This window comes from Anomaloglossus baeobatrachus, chromosome 4 (assembly GCF_048569485.1).
Source record: "Anomaloglossus baeobatrachus isolate aAnoBae1 chromosome 4, aAnoBae1.hap1, whole genome shotgun sequence".
Lineage (NCBI taxonomy): Eukaryota > Metazoa > Chordata > Amphibia > Anura > Aromobatidae > Anomaloglossus > Anomaloglossus baeobatrachus.
In genome coordinates this window covers 116,917,935-116,937,020 of record NC_134356.1, presented here as the reverse complement: position 1 = coordinate 116,937,020, position 19,086 = coordinate 116,917,935, and the positions used below count along the sequence as shown (strand labels likewise).

The 19,086-nt window shown below is 47.7% G+C and overlaps 1 protein-coding gene across 1 annotated transcript in view; it reads left to right on the top strand.

Annotated features, from left to right (window-relative positions):
• Positions 1–19,086, top strand: part of F12 (coagulation factor XII) — a 149,279-nt gene that overhangs the window by 114,411 nt on the left and 15,782 nt on the right. The window contains exon 9 of the mRNA XM_075343391.1: positions 1,016–1,113. Within this exon, the coding sequence (XP_075199506.1) occupies positions 1,016–1,113 (98 nt within the window). The remainder of the gene's footprint in view (positions 1–1,015; positions 1,114–19,086) is intronic.

Here is a 19,086-nt window from a genome sequence, read left to right as displayed (position 1 = left end):
TAGCATAAGTATTATACAAATTATTCACTTTTTCCCTTGCAGGACCTGTGTGAGGTCATACCCATGTGACCAGAAGGGGCGGGGCCTCAGCCAACAGAAAAATGTTGCCTCATAGTATCAGCTTTGTTGGCTGAGGCCACGCCCCTTCTGGTCACATGGGAAGGACCTCCTACAGGTCCTACAAGTAAAAAGTGAATCGTTTGTATAATGCTTATGCTAATTCAAACAGGGGGAGGGGATAACTCTGAATACCCCCCAAATATTATCTGATCCACAGCTGCTGTCACTGAAGAAGCTGATGATTTTATAAACTTTACTTTTTTGGGTTTCAAAACCTAAACATCCAAGCTGACTACTAATGGTATGTAGAGAATCAGCCTAATAGAGCCAGTATAGCACTGGCTTTAAGGTATATAGGAAACTCCTGGTGATTTGTTCCCTTTAACAGCGCTTTGAATGTTGAGCTCTGTATAACCCATCTGCACCACTGATTGCTGCTTTCTATGTACACTGTGCATAGGCAGCAAGCTTCCAATTAGTGAAGAGGGTGGAGTTATACAGAGCTCATGAATATGGAGGATTACATGACAGCAGGTTTACTAGTCCTCTAAGGATAATCTCTTGCCGATGAAAGTGATTTTTATCAAAACTACAGAAGTAGCTCAGTAAGTGACACATCGCTGGAATCAGGTCCTCTGTCTTTACATTTTGCTGTTCTCAGATTAGGTAGGAAGAACCTGATGACGAGTTTCCTTTAAACCTTCTCTAGAGATATTTACCACAAGATACTTTGGTAGTAAGTCATACATACATCTAGTGCTGAGTACTTTAGTTTAGATGTAAAAGACTCAAAGGGTTCCTGATCAGTTTAGTCTTTGAATTAATAGGATGCCTACCATGACGATAGGATAATCTCATCAATCAGGTTCTCCATGTTCTTCTAGTAATCAGGATTGTAAATGTGCAGACTGCAACATAGACACTTGTAACAGTATCATGTTTTCTCATACCTCAGGAACCCAGATAAAGATATAAAACCCTGGTGTTTCACAATGAAGAATAAGAGACTGACCTGGGAACATTGTCTTATCCCCCCCTGCCAGCAATTACCAGGTAAATAAGAATGGTGAAATGCTGGTCTACACCCAAGACATCTGTCTGCTTACCATCTTTTCCTACCTACCCTCCTACCCCTATATAGATATAGGTTAAGCGTGAAAAAATCTCTAAAGTCCCACCAAAGACCAGCTCTTGCGTCCAATACTAAACCCAAAAGAAAGATTGTTCTCTATATCACATAAGGAGCATTTTAATTACATTTACTCTTTCAACAAAAACAAAAGTGCGGAAATCCTGCAAAATGTCAGTCTGTTATTAACAAGAGTTAAAAGACAAAACAGTTTCATAAAATATGGACAGTAGACCAGGCTGAGGAAGACTAAATGGCGGTAAAATAAGCCTCCCAAATATGCAGGGTCTTCTATCGTCAAATATATAAAACTATGGCTCTCACTGGGACGCTAGGTCTCCTTCATGTATAAGGTCTCCTTCATGTATAAGGCCTCATTCACACGTCCTTGTTTAAACACGGACCTGAAAAAAATGGAACAGATGTCAGTGTTTTGGATTAGTGTGTCTTCAGGTTATGGTCTGTATGTCTGGTTTTACCATCGGTGTTTTTCACAATGTGTTTATGGAGGTAGAGACAGGAACCATTTCTATTTAAATGTTAGATGGTTTATTCAATCTTCATAAACCGCTCTATATGATAAACATAAACCACCTTTTCTCAGGTAAAAACTAACAAAGAGGAAAACAAAAAAATACAGGTTCATAAGGTATTGCAGTCAGCTTCCCCTTTCTTTCAGGATGCTCTCTCCCTTCTTTCTTTCTATTCTAGTCTTACGTCTATTTCTTCTCTCTTTTTTTTTTACTACAAGTTATATTTTAATTTCAATAGTATGAATCAGCTCACCGTGGAAAAAGCTCAGTCTTGATTTCGTCCTGGAGCACGGACAGGCACTGCCACAGCCCAAAATAATGCAAAAGATGAGGATGTCCAGCTCTTCAGGCAAAAAAATCACGTCTTTATTTTATCATGCAGACACAAAGAATGACATGACCAGCACAACGCGTTTCAGGTGAAAGCACTCACCCTTAATCATGATACTGGATAGATGGTGCTGCAAAGCTTATATGCAAATGCTAATCAATGTAACAGATGTTTAAATTACTTCAGCACCTTACATGCACGAAATAGGTTTTACCATGAAAAACATTACATACATATACAATTAAAAAACAATGAAACAATACAATACAATACAATAAAGTACACATTTTTCAATGGTTTTCTGGATTTGAAGATATATACATTTATAACCAAACCAGTTGCAGTGCGCCATTCAGTGTGTGCAGATATAACACCTTCAAGTTTAATGCACATACATATGTGCCAATATATCATATTTAAATACATAAATATGCACTCAACAAATGGCGCACACCGGAATTTTTTTCTTTTTTTCTTTTCCTCCCTTTTTTCTTTCTCCTTCTCTTTTCTCTACAAACATATTTACTCCTGTATATCCCCATGTATATGCACACATATTGCCCTTCTATATATGTGCTCAGTTGTCATACTATGTAAAAGCTTTTAAGTTTCGACATGGAAGTTTAATATCTATATTATGTGGATCTTCCTGCACTTCGGAGTACCTCAATGCTTATATATGAACTCAAATAGATTTATATACTTTGAAGGAAGCCTCATTTTTTATTGTCAAAAGTTTGTTTTAATTACAAAAAAAAAAAAAAAAATTCAAAAACTTTTCTTTTTTTTTTTTTATTTTTTTCTTTTGGTTAGATCATTATTTAAACTATGCTTCAATGCAAAAAACACATGGTTATTCTATATTATGGTAGAACACAAAGCGCCATGTTGAATGTAACGCAATATAACCGCACAAGTCGCAGATGGTGTAAATTTGGTGTGAATTAAAAACGCAAGTAGGAGTTTTGGCTATGTATGCATGCACACTGCTTCTATATTAGTGCTCGATTTATATTGTGTAGGGGCAGTTAAGTTTGAACTAGAAGATTTAATATCTGTGTTATATAAGTTTCATCCTACTCAGGAAATTTTTTTTTATCAATTGATGTCTATGAAACATGCTTTAATAAATTTATATGCTTGAAAATTTTTTTTATTACCACAGCCAAATATATAATGAGCTGACCTTCAGCTTTAACATTAGGGGTTAAACTGCAACAATTGTTCCAAGGGGCTAAAACACACCCTGTAGTTAGCATTTGTGAAAAAAAGAAACAAATTTTTGAAAAAACTTTTTTTGTTTTTTTGGTTAAATTGTTATTTTATTTAAACTATGCTTCGATGAAAGAAACACATGGTTATCCTATATTATGGTAGAACACAAAGCGCCATATTGAATGCAACGCAATATAACCGCAGAAGTGGCAGATGGTATAAATTTGGTGTGAATTAAAAACACAAGTAAGAGTTTTGGCTATGTATATATGCACACTGCCCTTCTTTATTAGTGCTCGATTTATATTGTGTGGGGGCTGTTAGGTTTAAACTAGAGGGTTTGATATCTGTTATATAAGTTTCATCCTACTCAGGAAAAATTTATCAATTGATGTCTGTGAAACATACTTTAGTAAATTTGTATGCTTGAAAAGAAATACCACAGCCAAATATGTAATGAGCTGACGCTCAGCTTTAACATTAGGGGTTAAACTACAACAATTATTCCAAAGAGGCTAAAACACACCCTGCAGTTAGCATTTGTTGCAACCACACAGAGGGAGCCAAGTATCTCCAACCATGAGGGAAAATTTTTTTTTTTTTATTTTCCCCACACAACAACTAAATAAGTGTGACGCCTATAGCTACATAAATCACAAGTGGTGTAAATTAAAAACGCACGTTACAACTTTGGCTGTGGGTTCTTGAATTATAACATAAACATTGATGTATATTTGTTTCCCCCTTTAATTTTTGAAGCCAATATACCAATGTTATAACAATATGGCAATGGATTTATTGGGCACAAGATTGTTTTTCCCACCCACCAAAAGCAGTGCAAGACAAGGCTTTAGTTTTTATCACCTAATAGAAAATCATGAGATCCCTGCGGAGATTCAAACCACAGGGAAAGGTGGTTTTTAATTTGAATATCCACCAGGCCTCTCTCTTACGCAAAAGTTTTTCCATGTTACCCCCTCTATGCGACTTTTGTATTTTTTTGTATTCCATACACCCGCAAAGTATCCAATGTGCCTTGATGTTTGTTAATAAAATGTTTTGATAACTGAGATGTGCCCCCAGAGGTTTTTTTATGTATTACATCATATATATGTTCTTTTATGCGTGTGTGCAGTTCTCGTTTTGTACTTCCAATATATTTTAGTTTGCAAGTTATGCATGACTCCGGAATGTCTGACTGAAGGCCTTTGACCTTCCCCAACAACCCCCTACCCCCTAGGGTTCTTATCTAAAATAAACACAAACACTGCGTGACGTTGGATATAAAGGCCACAGCAGCCCCATTTATTCGTAACAGAAACATAAGCCATGTAACAATACAATTCTTCATTGAAGAACCCCCGAAAAGGAAGGGGGGGGGGTACCTGAAGGTTAACCAAAATGTTCTTTGCAACATCAGCCCATCTCCTGACCCTCAGCCGCAACACACCGACTCGAGAGCCCAAGCCAGATGTTGCCCACACTATGTCCCGCTGAGACTCAACCCAGCAAGGACCCGTTTACCAAACAATTGCACCGCTAGAGGTAACCCGCTCCGGCACTGGGTTCCGTCCTCTCCTCTGTGCAAACCCCCACCTTCAGACACCCCCCTCCTTTCCGCCGCTGCGACAAATACGATCTTCCTTCTTTTCTTCATTGATGTCGAATCCACAATCAGGGCGGGCGGGCGGGAACGATTACAGTCACCGTCCAGGTAGGAATGGCCCACCCCCCCTCTGACCTGCCCTATATACTACCCCCTATAGCACCACCCCCTGACCAATCACACTGACCCCTGATCCTAGCTGCCCCTTAGCACCACCCCCAAATTTCGCGCCCAAACTGACTTCTCCATTAACCCCTTATTAACCCTATGGCCTGGCATCCCTCCTAGTCATGTAGCCCTCCCTTGAGCCCCTTCGGGTCAGCAGTCCGGGCTCTTCCTTGACTCCGGAATGTCTGACTGAAGGCCTTTGACCTTCCCCAACAACCCCCTACCCCCTAGGGTTCTTATCTAAAATAAACACAAACACTGCGTGACGTTGGATATAAAGGCCACAGCAGCCCCATTTATTCGTAACAGAAACATAAGCCATGTAACAATACAATTCTTCATTGAAGAACCCCCGAAAAGGAAGGGGGGGTACCTGAAGGTTAACCAAAATGTTCTTTGCAACATCAGCCCATCTCCTGACCCTCAGCCGCAACACACCGACTCGAGAGCCCAAGCCAGATGTTGCCCACACTATGTCCCGCTGAGACTCAACCCAGCAAGGACCCGTTTACCAAACAATTGCACCGCTAGAGGTAACCCGCTCCGGCACTGGGTTCCGTCCTCTCCTCTGTGCAAACCCCCACCTTCAGACACCCCCCTCCTTTCCGCCACCGCGAGTGCGCATGACCCCTTGTGCGCGCGAGTCCTCCCACACCAACAAAGCCTTCTCAACCCCCTCCATCAGCCCTAAGGCCCAAATATCATTTCCCACCGAATTTAAATGGACCCCGTCCCGGCGCAACAAGTCGGCGGACGCCGCTTCCAACTCCGGGTGTCGAACAGAGACACCCCCGACCCGGGAAATGAACCGCCCAATCTCCCGGTTCACTTTGCTTCGCGCCCTGTTTACTGCCTCCACCGACCTGGCGTGCCGCCATGCCAGCCGCGCAACCATATCAGACCAGACAATTATTAGACCCGGGTGGGAAGACAGGAGCCGCAGGCAGTCACATTTTATGTCTTGTATCAGGTCCCTGGAAGCCCGGAGACCCAGGTCATTCCCACCCGCGTGTAGTACCACCACGTCCGGTGCTCTGTCCAACTGCGAATGGCGGCGCCAGGTAGGCAACACCTCACTCCACAGCATGACCCTGACCCCGATCCATCGCACAGTCGCCTTTTCCCTGGGGACCCCCAACTGGCGGCCGTCCGGTCGTATTCCCGCACGAAACGCCCCCCAATATACGTATGAGTGGCCGAGCACCCACACCAACAATGGTAAACCTACAAAACAAAAAGGTGACAACACAGAGGAGGGGGGGGGGGGGGCACGAGGAAGAAAAAAGAGGGGTAATGAATACCAAACAAATACCGCCCCCGACCCCCCCCCACCAATATCTCACAACAAGTTCGGCCGGACGTAAGATCTAAACCTGGCCGAGTCCCATCGTCCAATCTTACGGAGAGCCTGCGCGCCCAGACCCCAACGAGCCGCCTGAGTCGCAGCCCCAATCCGAAAGGAATGCGACGCGAACTCAGCCTCGTTGAGACCGCAACACTGCAGGCACCTCCGAAAGATGCAGACAAATTGGTAACTAGACAAGGCTGACCCGTCCTGGTGGGACAAAAGGGACCCCGGGCGAGTTCCCCTCACTTCTAAAAACGCCGACAACCATCTGACAGGGCATTCCACTAAACCAGGTACACTCCATAGTTCCACCATCCGACCTCTACCCAGCTGGTCCGTCTTCGACCGTCTCAAGCAATACCGTACCACATCCATACCGCATTCCACGTCCTCCAACAACAAACCTCCGTGACTCCTCGTGTTTCTGCTCACCAGTTCACTAATTCTAAACGCCCCAAAGAAGGCCAAAACAAAAGCGGTCCCGAACAACTGGCATTCATACTCCGAACAGCACACCCGAGGCAAAACCGACAACAGCTTGCCCAGCAGCTCAAAAGATACCGGGTGCCGAAGGTCTCGGCGCGCCCCCGCCCTACGGTAACCCTTCAGCGCCTGGCGCACCCAGAAATCCTTCGTAACATCCTTCCAGCCCAGTAACTTGAAAAAGAAAGCAATGCCCGCCAACCTGCCCGCCACGGCCAACCACGAAAGGCCTTCTTCCTTAGCCCTGCCCATCATGAACAAAACTAAATAAACTCTGTCACCTTCAGGTACATCACCTCCCACCTCATCAACCAACTCGAACCAACGGTCCCACGCTGAATTATAGCTGCGCCACGTACTGGGTGCCATCGAGTGTCTGATCAATTCCCAGGCCGGCTGCAAACCAGGTCCCACAACCAGACGGGCCACACGGTCTCCTGCTGCTCCGCGTCCGGCGCCAGCATTCGAAAGCGGTCCCACTGGAAGCGAGATAAAGCATCAGCCACAGAATTCAGCACCCCCGGCACATGTACAGCGCAGACCCACAAGTTCAACTCCAGACATTTCAGCACCAAATGACGCAGGAGATCCACCACCGGGGGAGAATCAGCCGTCAACTTGTTAACACACTGAACAACCCCCAGGTTGTCACACATGAAACGCACCTTCCTGTCTTTCAAATCCTGTCCCCAAACCTCTATGGCCACGACAATAGGAAAAAGTTCCAACAGGGCCAAATTCCTAGTCAGACCGCAAACCCGCCACGAATCAGGCCACCTGCCGACACACCATCTCCCCCCAAAATATGCGCCAAAACCACTGGATCCCGCCGCGTCCGTATACAGTACCAACTCCTCATTTGACACCACCTCGCGAAGCCACAATGACCGTCCATTATACAGCTGCAAAAAACGGGACCACACTCTCAGGTCCGCCTTGTGCTCCACCTTCAAACGCACAAAATGCAAAGGGTGCAACACACCGGTAGTGGCTTGAGCCAAACGACGGGAAAAGACTCTTCCCATCGGCAAAATCCTACACGCAAAATTCAACTTCCCCAACAGGGACTGCAAGTCCCGTAAACTAATCTTCTTGGCCTCAATGGCCCCTTGAACGCAACGCCTCAAATCCGCCAGCTTGTCCTCCGGCAAGCGGCACTCCATGGCAACCGTATCCAGCTCGATGCCCAGGAATTTCAAAACAGTAACCGGACCCTCCGTCTTTTCAGGCGCCAACGGAACGCCAAAGCGGCGAGCAACCTGCTCCACTGTCCGAAGCAAAAGGGAACACTGCGAGGATCCAGCAGGCCCCATGCACAAAAAGTCGTCCAAGTAATGCAACACTGAATCTAGACCCGCCTCCTCCTTAATTACCCATTCCAAAAAACAACTAAACTTCTCAAAATAGGAACATGAAATTGAACAGCCCATAGGCAAACAACAATCTACATAAAACTTGTCCTCCCACCAACACCCCAACAGGTGAAAACTGTCCGGGTGCACCGGCAACAGGCGGAAGGCCGCTTCTATATCCGTTTTCGCCAAAAGCGAACCACAACCCAACTTCCTTAACCATTCCACCGCCTTATCAAAACGGACATACGATACTGAAACCAGCTCAGGATCAATACCGTCGTTCACCGACCTGCCAGTAGGATAGGACAAATGGTGGATAAGCCGAAACTTGTTAGGTTCCTTTTTCGGGACCAACCCCAACGGGGACACAACCAAGTCCGGCAATGGAGGGGCATCAAAAGGCCCCGCCATCCGTCCTAGTTCCACCTCCTTCTGCAACTTATCCGCAACAATCTCACCATGCAGGCGAGTCGACTGTAAATTTTTCAAACGAATCTCTCCCGTCTTAACCACTGACGGTATCTTGAAACCAAAACTAAAACCTTCACTCAACAATTCCGCCGACACCCGATCCGGGTATCTACTTAGAAACGGCGCCATCCGATCTACCCTCACCGGGGTCCTCCCTTTTTGACGAAGACTCAACGGCCTTCCCTTTTCCCTTCCGGAAGCACTTAAGGTGACTGTGGGCGCCACCACAGCCCGAACACTCGTGCTTGAATCGGCAGGAGAAACCAAACCGGCATTCCTTTTCATTGAACTGCCAGCAAACGCCCTTTTTGGGCCCCGGCGAGGTGCCAAATGATCCCCCGCCGGTGCCCCCTGGAAAGGACTGCGATGCCGACTTCGGCGCAGCCATCAGCCGCATCCATAGACTAATTTCTTTGTGGTCCCACCGTAAACTGGGTCTGACCGCCTTCCTCTGGCGAAACTGCTCGTCATATCTTAGCCAAGCAGTCCCCCCATAGGTCCTATACGCCTCACAGATAGAATCCAGATAACAAAAAAGCGCAGAACAGTTATCCGGAGCCTTTTCCCCCACCACACTGGCCAGTATCACAAAGGCCTGCAACCAGTTCTGAAAAGTGCGAGGAATAAGGCGATAACGCCGCCGTTCTTCCTCGTCCTTCTTGCTCTCATCCGGTTTAACCCGATCCAGATTAAACTTTTCCAACGGAAGCAATGAGAATATTTCAACATATTCATCCTTCCATATTTTTTCCCTGGTCTCCTGCTTCAGATGCGCCCCCAACGGTCCATCAAAGCAGACATACACTTCCCCTCTCGCCTTGTCATCTAATCGAACAATGTCCACTGCAGCCGCAGCTGCGGCAGCGGGAGCCGCAGCTGCGGCCGCGGGAGCCACCACCACCGGCTCACCAACCACATTGCTACTAGCAACCCCTCCAACCGCAGGAGTCACAACCTCCTGCCCCGCCGCTCCCTGCCACACCATGCTAGGGCCCCCCACAGGGGCAAACAAACCCCTGACCAACCTCAACAACTCAGCTGCCACACTGCCATCACCCGTCACCGCATTCATGACCAGCCCACCACTCGGGCCACCAAGCAAACCACCCGTACCACCAACCACATTCACGCCCTGCACGCCATCCATATCACCAGACACACCATCCATAGCCAAACCAGGTGTACGAGAAATAGGAAAAACCGTGGTCTTACCAGGCTGACTCCGAGAAGATCCCGAAACAGCCGTCACATGTCCTCCGCGTCGCACTCCAGCCGCTTCGCCGACCTCCACGATCTGATCCCCGGTGTCGTCCTCCGCGACGTCCTCCTCCAAGGTGGCCTCATACTCCTCACTGGACCCAGGCCCAGGGAGCCCGCCGTCCGGCAGACTCGACCTTAGGCCCCGTCCGCCCGCAGCACCATCCATCCTCCGTGCCGTTCGCGACGATCCAGACGCTGGCTCCGCCATGTAATCACCGCCTGGGGCATGCCGTCCGGCATCCCCGCGTGCTCCAGCTGATCCCGACGCCGTCCCATCGCTGTCCATCCTCTGTGATCCAAGGCCGGGCCCCGCTGATCCGGGCCGTCTCCGTACGGACTCCCCCGCCGACACTGGGACCCCATGCTCCTGCATATGCCCCGCTCTGTTCCTGGCCCTTGCTGCCACTGCGGCCTCATCTGTGTCCTGCGTTCCCGCTGGCCCACGCAACCCAGCTGGCCCCCATGACCCCGCTGGCACATGTGACCCCGCCGGCCCACGCGACCGCGGCGGGTCAGGTGACCACACCGGGTCAGGCAAGCCTGCCGGATCGCGGGGACGCGCCGGGACGGGTGAGTACGCAGGGTCACATGACCGCGCCAGGTCAGGTGACCGCGCCGCCCCACGTGACCGCGCCGCCCCACGTGACCGCGCCGCCCCACGTGACCGCGCCGACCCACGTGACCGCGCCGGCCCACGTGACCGCGGCGGGTCAGGTGAGCGCGCCGGGTCAGGTGAGCCCGCCGGAGCACAAGGGGACGCCGGGCCACGCGAGCGCAGCGGGTCACGTGACCGCGCCGGGTCAGGTGACCGCGCCGGGTCAGGTGACCGCGCCGGGTCACGCGGCCGCGACGCACGCGTCACTGCCGTGCGCCGCGAACCGGAAGAGGAGGGGAGGCCGGCCATGTCGCTCACCGCCCCGCTGCCTTGGTGCCCGCGGCCCGACTTCCGGCCGGGGCCTCGCGACGTCCCGGCTCCCGGATCCACCGCCGCACGTCCACTTGGGCTCCGTCTCCGCTGCCGGCTCCTCGGCGTCATCTCAGGGCTGAGGCGCTCCGGAGGCCGCGTTCTTCACTGCCGCTTCGGAGGCAGGGGGGTCCCATCTTCCTCACCGACGCCGGACCATCGCTGGAGCTGTTCGTCCATCCACCGCTGTCCACGCTGCTCCGCCATCCTCTTCATCTGTGCCATGAAGTCCTCCATCTTCGGGATCCAGCCACAACGATTACAGTCACCGTCCAGGTAGGAATGGCCCACCCCCCTTCTGACCTGCCCTATATACTACCCCCTATAGCACCACCCCCTGACCAATCACACTGACCCCTGATCCTAGCTGCCCCTTAGCACCACCCCCAAATTTCGCGCCCAAACTGACTTCTCCATTAACCCCTTATTAACCCTATGGCCTGGCATCCCTCCTAGTCATGTAGCCCTCCCTTGAGCCCCTTCGGGTCAGCAGTCCGGGCTCTTCCTTTCTGCCAAATACACTATATATGAACTTCTACAATTTATAAAAGTTTTTATCGCATAGCTGCTGCTAGCATCACTGTTTTCAAAAGATGTGATCTTTTTAGGAGTCAATGGGCACATTTTACACTGTTTTCTCGCACAATGGTAAAAACCCTTAAAAGACAGCCAGTTGGTGCCTAGAAGATTCGATTGTTTATTTTTATTTTTGATGTAACTTGGAGATAACTTATCTCCCAGTGACATTGCTTTTTTGGCAACTACAAACTACTTTGCATTGAAGCATAGTTTAAGTAATGATCTAACCAAAAGAAAAAAATAAAAAAAAAAGAAAAGTTTTTGATTTTTTTTTGTAATTAAAACAAACTTTTGACAATAAAAAATGAGGCTTCCTTCAAAGTATATAAATCTATTTGAGTTCATATATAAGCATTGAGGTACTCCGAAGTGCAGGAAGATCCACGTAATATAGATATTAAACTTCCATGTCGGAACTTAAAAGCTTTTACATAGTATGACAACTGAGCACATACAGTTAGGTCCAGAAATATTTGGACAGTTACACAATTTTCGCGAGTTGGGCTCTGCATGCCACCACATTGGATTTGAAATGAAACCTCTACAACAGAATTCAAGTGCAGATTGTAACATTTAATTTGAAGGTTTGAACAAAAATATCTGATAGTAAATTGTAGGAATTGTACACATTTCTTTACAAACACTCCACATTTTAGGAGGTCAAAAGTAATTGGACAAATAAACCAAACCCCAAAAAAAAATTTTTATTTCAATATTTTGTTGCGAATCCTTTGGAGGCAATCACTGCCTTAAGTCTGGAACCCATGGACATCACCAAACGCTGGGTTTCCTCCTTCTTAATGCTTTGCCAGGCCTTTACAGCCGCAGCCTTCAGGTCTTGCTTGTTTGTGGGTCTTTCCGTCTTAAGTCTGGATTTGAGCAAGTGAAATGCATGCTCAATTGGGTTAAGATCTGGTGATTGACTTGGCCATTGCAGAATATTCCACTTTTTTGCACTCATGAACTCCTGGGTAGCTTTGGCTGTATGCTTGGGGTCATTGTCCATCTGTACTATGAAGCGCCGTCCGATCAACTTTGCGGCATTTGGCTGAATCTGGGCTGAAAGTATATCCCGGTACACTTCAGAATTCATCCGGCTACTCTTGTCTGCTGTTATGTCATCAATAAACACAAGTGACCCAGTGCCATTGAAAGCCATGCATGCCCATGCCATCACGTTGCCTCCACCATGTTTTACAGAGGATGTGGTGTGCCTTGGATCATGTGCCGTTCCCTTTCTTCTCCAAACTTTTTTCTTCCCATCATTCTGGTACAGGTTGATCTTGGTCTCATCTGTCCATAGAATACTTTTCCAGAACTGAGCTGGCTTCATGAGGTGTTTTTCAGCAAATTTAACTCTGGCCTGTCTATTTTTGGAATTGATGAATGGTTTGCATCTAGATGTGAACCCTTTGTATTTACTTTCATGGAGTCTTCTCTTTACTGTTGACTTAGAGACAGATACACCTACTTCACTGAGAGTGCTCTGGACTTCAGTTGATGTTGTGAACGTGTTCTTCTTCACCAAAGAAAGTATGCGGCGATCATCCACCACTGTTGTCATCCGTGGACGCCCAGGCCTTTTTGAGTTCCCAAGCTCACCAGTCAATTCCTTTTTTCTCAGAATGTACCCGACTGTTGATTTTGCTACTCCAAGCATGTCTGCTATCTCTCTGATGGATTTTTTCTTTTTTTTGAGCCTCAGGATGTTTTGCTTCACCTCAATTGAGAGTTCCTTAGACCGCATGTTGTCTGGTCACAGCAACAGCTTCCAAATGCAAAACCACACACCTGTAATCAACCCCAGACCTTTTAACTACTTCATTGATTACAGGTTAACGAGGGAGACGCCTTCAGAGTTAATTGCAGCCCTTAGAGTCCCTTGTCCAATTACTTTTGGTCCCTTGAAAAAGAGGAGGCTATGCATTACAGAGCTATGATTCCTAAACCCTTTCTCTGATTTGGATGTGAAAACTCTCATATTGCAGCTGGGAGTGTGCACTTTCAGCCCATATTATATATATAATTGTATTTCTGAACATGTTTTTGTAAACAGCTAAAATAACAAAACTTGTGTCACTGTCCAAATATTTCTGGACCTAACTGTATATAGAAGGGCAATATGTGTGCATATACATGGGGATATACAGGAGTAAATATGTTTGTAGAGAAAAGAGAAGGAGAAAGAAAAAAGGGAGGAAAAGAAAAAAAAGGAAAAAAAAGAAAAAAATTCCGGTGTGCGCCATTTGTTGAGTGCAGATTTATGTATTTAAATATGATATATTGGCACATATGTATGTGCATTAAACTTGAAGGTGTTATATCTGCACACACTGAATGGCGCACTGCAACTGGTTTGGTTATAAACGTATATATCTTCAAATCCAGAAAACCATTGAAAAATGTCTACTTTATTGTATTGTATTGTATTGTTTCATTGTTTTTTAATTGTATATGTATGTAATGTTTTTCATGGTAAAATCTATTTCGTGCATGTAAGGTGCTGAAGTAATTTAAACATCTGTTACATTGATTAGCATTTGCATATAAGCTTTGCAGCACCATCTATCCAGTATCATGATTAAGGGTGAGTGCTTTCACCTGAAACGCGTTGTGCTGGTCATGTCATTCTTTGTGTCTGCATGATAAAATAAAGACGTGATTTTTTTGCCTGAAGAGCTGGACATCCTCATCTTTTGCATTATATTTTAATACATTGCTATTTATCAACATTTTAGGCTTTTACAGTTATGATTAAGAATGTTTTACATAGCTTGATCCTCCATTCTGTCCCCCCTCCTCTCCTCCCTTATTAAAGTTCTTCCCATTTCCCTTCCCTCCTTCCATTCCCACCCATTTCCCTTCAAGAATTTGATATTGGAAAAATGTGTTTTAACTGATAATTCCTTTTCTTTTCTGTATTATCCTGCCCCTTTAAAATTAATAAAATTTCTGGAATATAAGGTATTGCAGTCTGCCCGCTCAGGATAATGCGCAACCCTTTAACAAGAGTAAAGGCTACTTTACACACTGCGATATCGGTCCCGATATCGCTAGTGTGGGTACCCGCCCCCATCTGTTGCGCGACACGGGCAAATCGCTGCCCGTGCCGCACAACATCGCCCAGAGCCGTTACACATACTTACCTGTCCGGCGACGTCGCTCTGACCGGCGAACTGCCTCCTTTCTAAGGGGGCGGTCCGTGCGGCGTCACAGCGACGTCACTGAAGCGTCACTGAACCGCCGCCCAATAGCAGCGAAGGGGCGGAGATGAGCGGGACGTAACATCCCGCCCACCTCCTTCCTCTCTCATAGCGGCCGGGAGGCAGGTAAGGGGAGCTTCCTCGTTCCTGCGGCGTCACACGCAGCGATGTGTGCTGCCGCAGGAACGAGGAACAACTTCGTTACTGCTGCAGTAACGATTTTTAAGAATGGACCCCCATGTCGCCGATTTGCGATTTTGCACGTTTTTGCAACGATGCAAAATCGCTTATCGGTATCACACGCAACGGCATCGCTAATGCGGCCGGATGTGCATCACAAATTCCGTGACCCCAACGACTCCGCATTAGCGATGTCGCAGCGTGTAAAGCCCCCTTAACACCGCTGGAGATCTGCAAACCTCCACACACAGAGACACTGACTGAGATTACAGGTCTCCACTTTACCTGAAGTACCTCACCCCCAGGGTGTGGATATATGAGCAGTCATTCTCACCCATCTGTCTGAGTGCTCATAAACCTAACCTTGTCATGCCCTATTAACCTTCTCAGCATTTAACATGCTGGAGCCTGCTTACATCACTGAAGCTTTCAACCTTGATGATACATATCTCCATTCCTGGACTTTTCTGGTGGTCTTCTTACATATCTCCCTCGACCTAAAGCTGAAGGGCTTGGCACCTTCTTACATTAAACACTGAAGTCTTTAAAAAGTATCAGTACTACCATGCAATTTCCTGGACCCATGTTCCACATGGCACTTAAAGTCTTGGAACACTAAAAGCCACCTAGTCACTTAGACATTTTTCCCTTTCTTCTCTCTCATCCACCTTACTGGAACATGATTTGAAACTAAACTTAATTTATGGCCCAAAAGGTAATACCTTAACATATTAACTGCCCAATTATTGGCTAAGCACTCCTTCTCCAAGATGGAATAGTTATTTTCCTCGGCGACAGTTCCTACTCACGTGTGTTCTCCATTTACTTCTTAAGACAAAATAGACCCTAATCCGACCTCTTAGGCTTTTTTTTGGACCACAAATTCCATCTTGAAGTCAAGTGCCACCAGACTGGCTGCATAGAGACCACTAGTTTTAATTCCTAAAAAGCCCACTCTGCTTCTGAAGACCATTTGGCTACAGCTGACTTCCATCCCTTTAAGGAGATCGGTTAGGGTAAGATGCAGAGAGAGCGCGTGTGATTCCAACAAATCACAGATGCTGTCAGACAGGTTGAGGGCGTGGTCTAACTGCAACCAATCACAGACGCTGGGACTGCCAGTAGGCGGGGGAAGCAGTGAATATGTATGAGGGTTAATGAGCGGACTCTGAAGCAATGTGACAGCTGCGCGATAAATTCAGTAAGTATAACTGTCCTGCTTTATTCCTTCTTTCTTTGTTATGCAGCCCCCTGCCCCTTACTAACACCAACCCCTCTATCCCTTACTAACACCAGCCTCCCTAGCCTTTAATAACACATACGTTTTGCCTTCCATTAAATTCAATGGTGTTTGCATATGTTCATCGAGCTGTTTGGCGAACACCGGAAAAGTCGGTGAACATCAACCGAACCTTGAAAGGTTCGCTCATCTCTAGTTATAACTATATTCTGACTTTCACTCATGCTGTCTGCAATGTTTCCTGCAGTGAAGACTTCACTGGTATCTTCACTACGTGTGTTCATTGTTCCTCCGTTGTTCTGTAGAAGGTGGGCTTGCCCTGTACTGGTTATGTCATGTACTCTGTGTGTTATATTAAATACTGATTGCATATGTTAGCATGTTGTGCTCCTAGCTGGGTACAGGTTCTACACTGTTACCAAAAGGTGCCACCTAGTGGTTGGGCTAAAGTAGTGGCAGAATGAACGAGATAGGTTTAAAGGAGAAGTGACAGATGCGGGAAAGAGGATGGGTCGGAGGTCTCGAGAGAAGCCAGTCTAGAATAGGGTTCAGGTGTGAGAACATGTGGCCTCGGTGCCAGGGCCAGTCAGGGAACCCTGACATAACTTCAAGAAGTCCAGAGCCTATAGTTTACTTAGAGAGTAGTTGGGACAGAGAGTCGCCAGGGCCCAGAATTGGACAAAGGTGAGCAGAGTCAGGGGGAAGGGAGACACAGACCTGCTGTGCTGCTGCTGGATGGGGACCTCTGGGGCAGATGGTGACGCAGTCTAGATGGTGCTGCCCTCCACCGATAGAGCGGAGCCCCAGGGCAGACGGGAGTAGTAGTAGGTGATGGCGGGGGTGCAGGCCGGAGGTGCAGGCGAACATCGGAGCGACACAGGGATGCAGTTTCAAGTTTTCCACTCACAACAGCAGGTCCAAGGTAACACGACATCATTGACCGCCTTTGGAGTGCTGGGGCTTCACTGTGATGGGCTGCAACCGATCCCGGATAGCTTGGAGATCAACACTGGTGCACCCCTTTCAGTGCTCCCTCCCTGGTCGTCTTCCTGCGCCGACCTCTCTCCCGCACACAGTGCCCTAAGCCAGTGTCCACGGGCCCTGTCGGAGTGGCCTGAAGCTTTATCCTCTGGCCCTATGTGGTCACCTTCCAGTGGACTCGTGTGCGGAGTTGGCCCTGGTACTAAATGGTCCTCAGCCTCTGGTTTTACCAGTGGAGCACGCTGGCTCCTCTCTTCCAGTCCAGGGACCAGTTCCCAATCTGCTGCCAAGTCCTTCCACTCCGTTGCTGTATGTGGAAGAGGCCGGAGGAGTATGGCACACTTCCCGTGGGCTCTAGGACCCCTTCTGTCTTGCACCTGGGTCGAGCTGCACCAGCTCTAGACCACAGGTATTTCCTCCACTGTTCCTTTCAGACTCCCTAACTTTCTACAGGCTGCTCCCACTAACTAGCCTCCACCCCCCAGCCTAGCTCAGACTGTGCGTTCCTATGGTGACATCAAAGGTGCAACTTGCCCTAACCACGGTCCAGTGGAGTGTTGCTGAGTGAGAGTGTCTGTGTTTTGTGTGCATACCGGTGGATGACCTCTTCCGTACCCAAGATGGAATACTACACCTCTGGCTGAGTTGCAGTACGGTACCTCTGTGGCGACTGAAGCTCAGGGGCGCCATATATATATGCTTGAAGAGACACCAATTCACCTACATTTGAATGGCTGAAGGAATTCATGAATGTTATATTCACGTCGTGATAAAGCTATATACAGTATATGCAGCAAATGGATACATAGAAATACCACTATGTCTTGGTGGATGCTCCTTTGTGAAAAAAACTTCCTTGGATAAAACTGTCTGATGAAAAAGAGTTTTTCTGGAAATGTCTTAAAGGGAACCTGTCATCAGAAATTTAGCTATAAAGCTAAAAGTTCCCCCCTCTGCAGCTCCTGGGCTGCATTCTAGGAAGCTTCCTATAGATTTTGTGTCACCTTTTATCCCAAAATAAACACTTTATAAACTGGTACCTTTTCGTATGTAAATTTCTTAATTTTCCATGTGGGCGGGCTGTCTGATGTACGTTGCTGTTCCTCCATCATATTGACGCCGCCCCCGAACGCTGAATTTGAAAGTTCAGGACACCGCCCCTGGGTGCCCGTGGTCCAGCGCATGCGCTGTTCCACTGTAGCGGTGCCGTGCACTGTGTGCACGTGCGACCGCTGTGACGCTTTGCGCTGGCACGAGGTTATGGGCGGCGCTGTTAGTGTCATCAGTAAGTGCCGCCCATAACCTCGTGCTGAGCATGATGGGAAGGAGGGGACGTCCGGGCATCATTCCTCCAGCGCTTGCGCATAACGCTGGAGGAATAGGTGAAAGTGCGGTCACGAGCTTATGGGCGGCGCTGTTAGTGTCATCAGTAAGTGCCGCCCATAACCTCGTGACCTCGTGCTGAGCATGATGGGAAGGAGGGGACGTCCGGGCATCATTCCTCCAGCGCTTGCGCATAACGCTGGAGTAATAGGGGAAAGTGTGGTCACGAGGTTATGGGCGGCACTTACTGATGACACTAACAGCGCCGCCCATAACCTCGTGCCCGCGCAAAGCGTCACAGCGGTCGCACGTGCACACAGTGCACGGCACCGCTACAGTGGAACAGCGCATGCGCTGGACCACGGGCACCCAGGGGCGGTGTCCTGAACTTTCAAATTCAGCGTTCGGGGGCGGCGTCAATATGATGGAGGACAGCAACGTACATCAGACAGCCCGCCCACATGGAAAATTAAGAAATTTACATACGAAAAGGTACCAGTTTATAAAGTGTTTATTTTGGGATAAAAGGTGACACAAAATCTATAGGAAGCTTCCTAGAATGCAGCCCAGGAGCTGCAGAGGGGGGAACTTTTAGCTTTATAGCTAAATTTCTGATGACAGGTTCCCTTTAAACTAAGAGTAACAAATATTGCACAG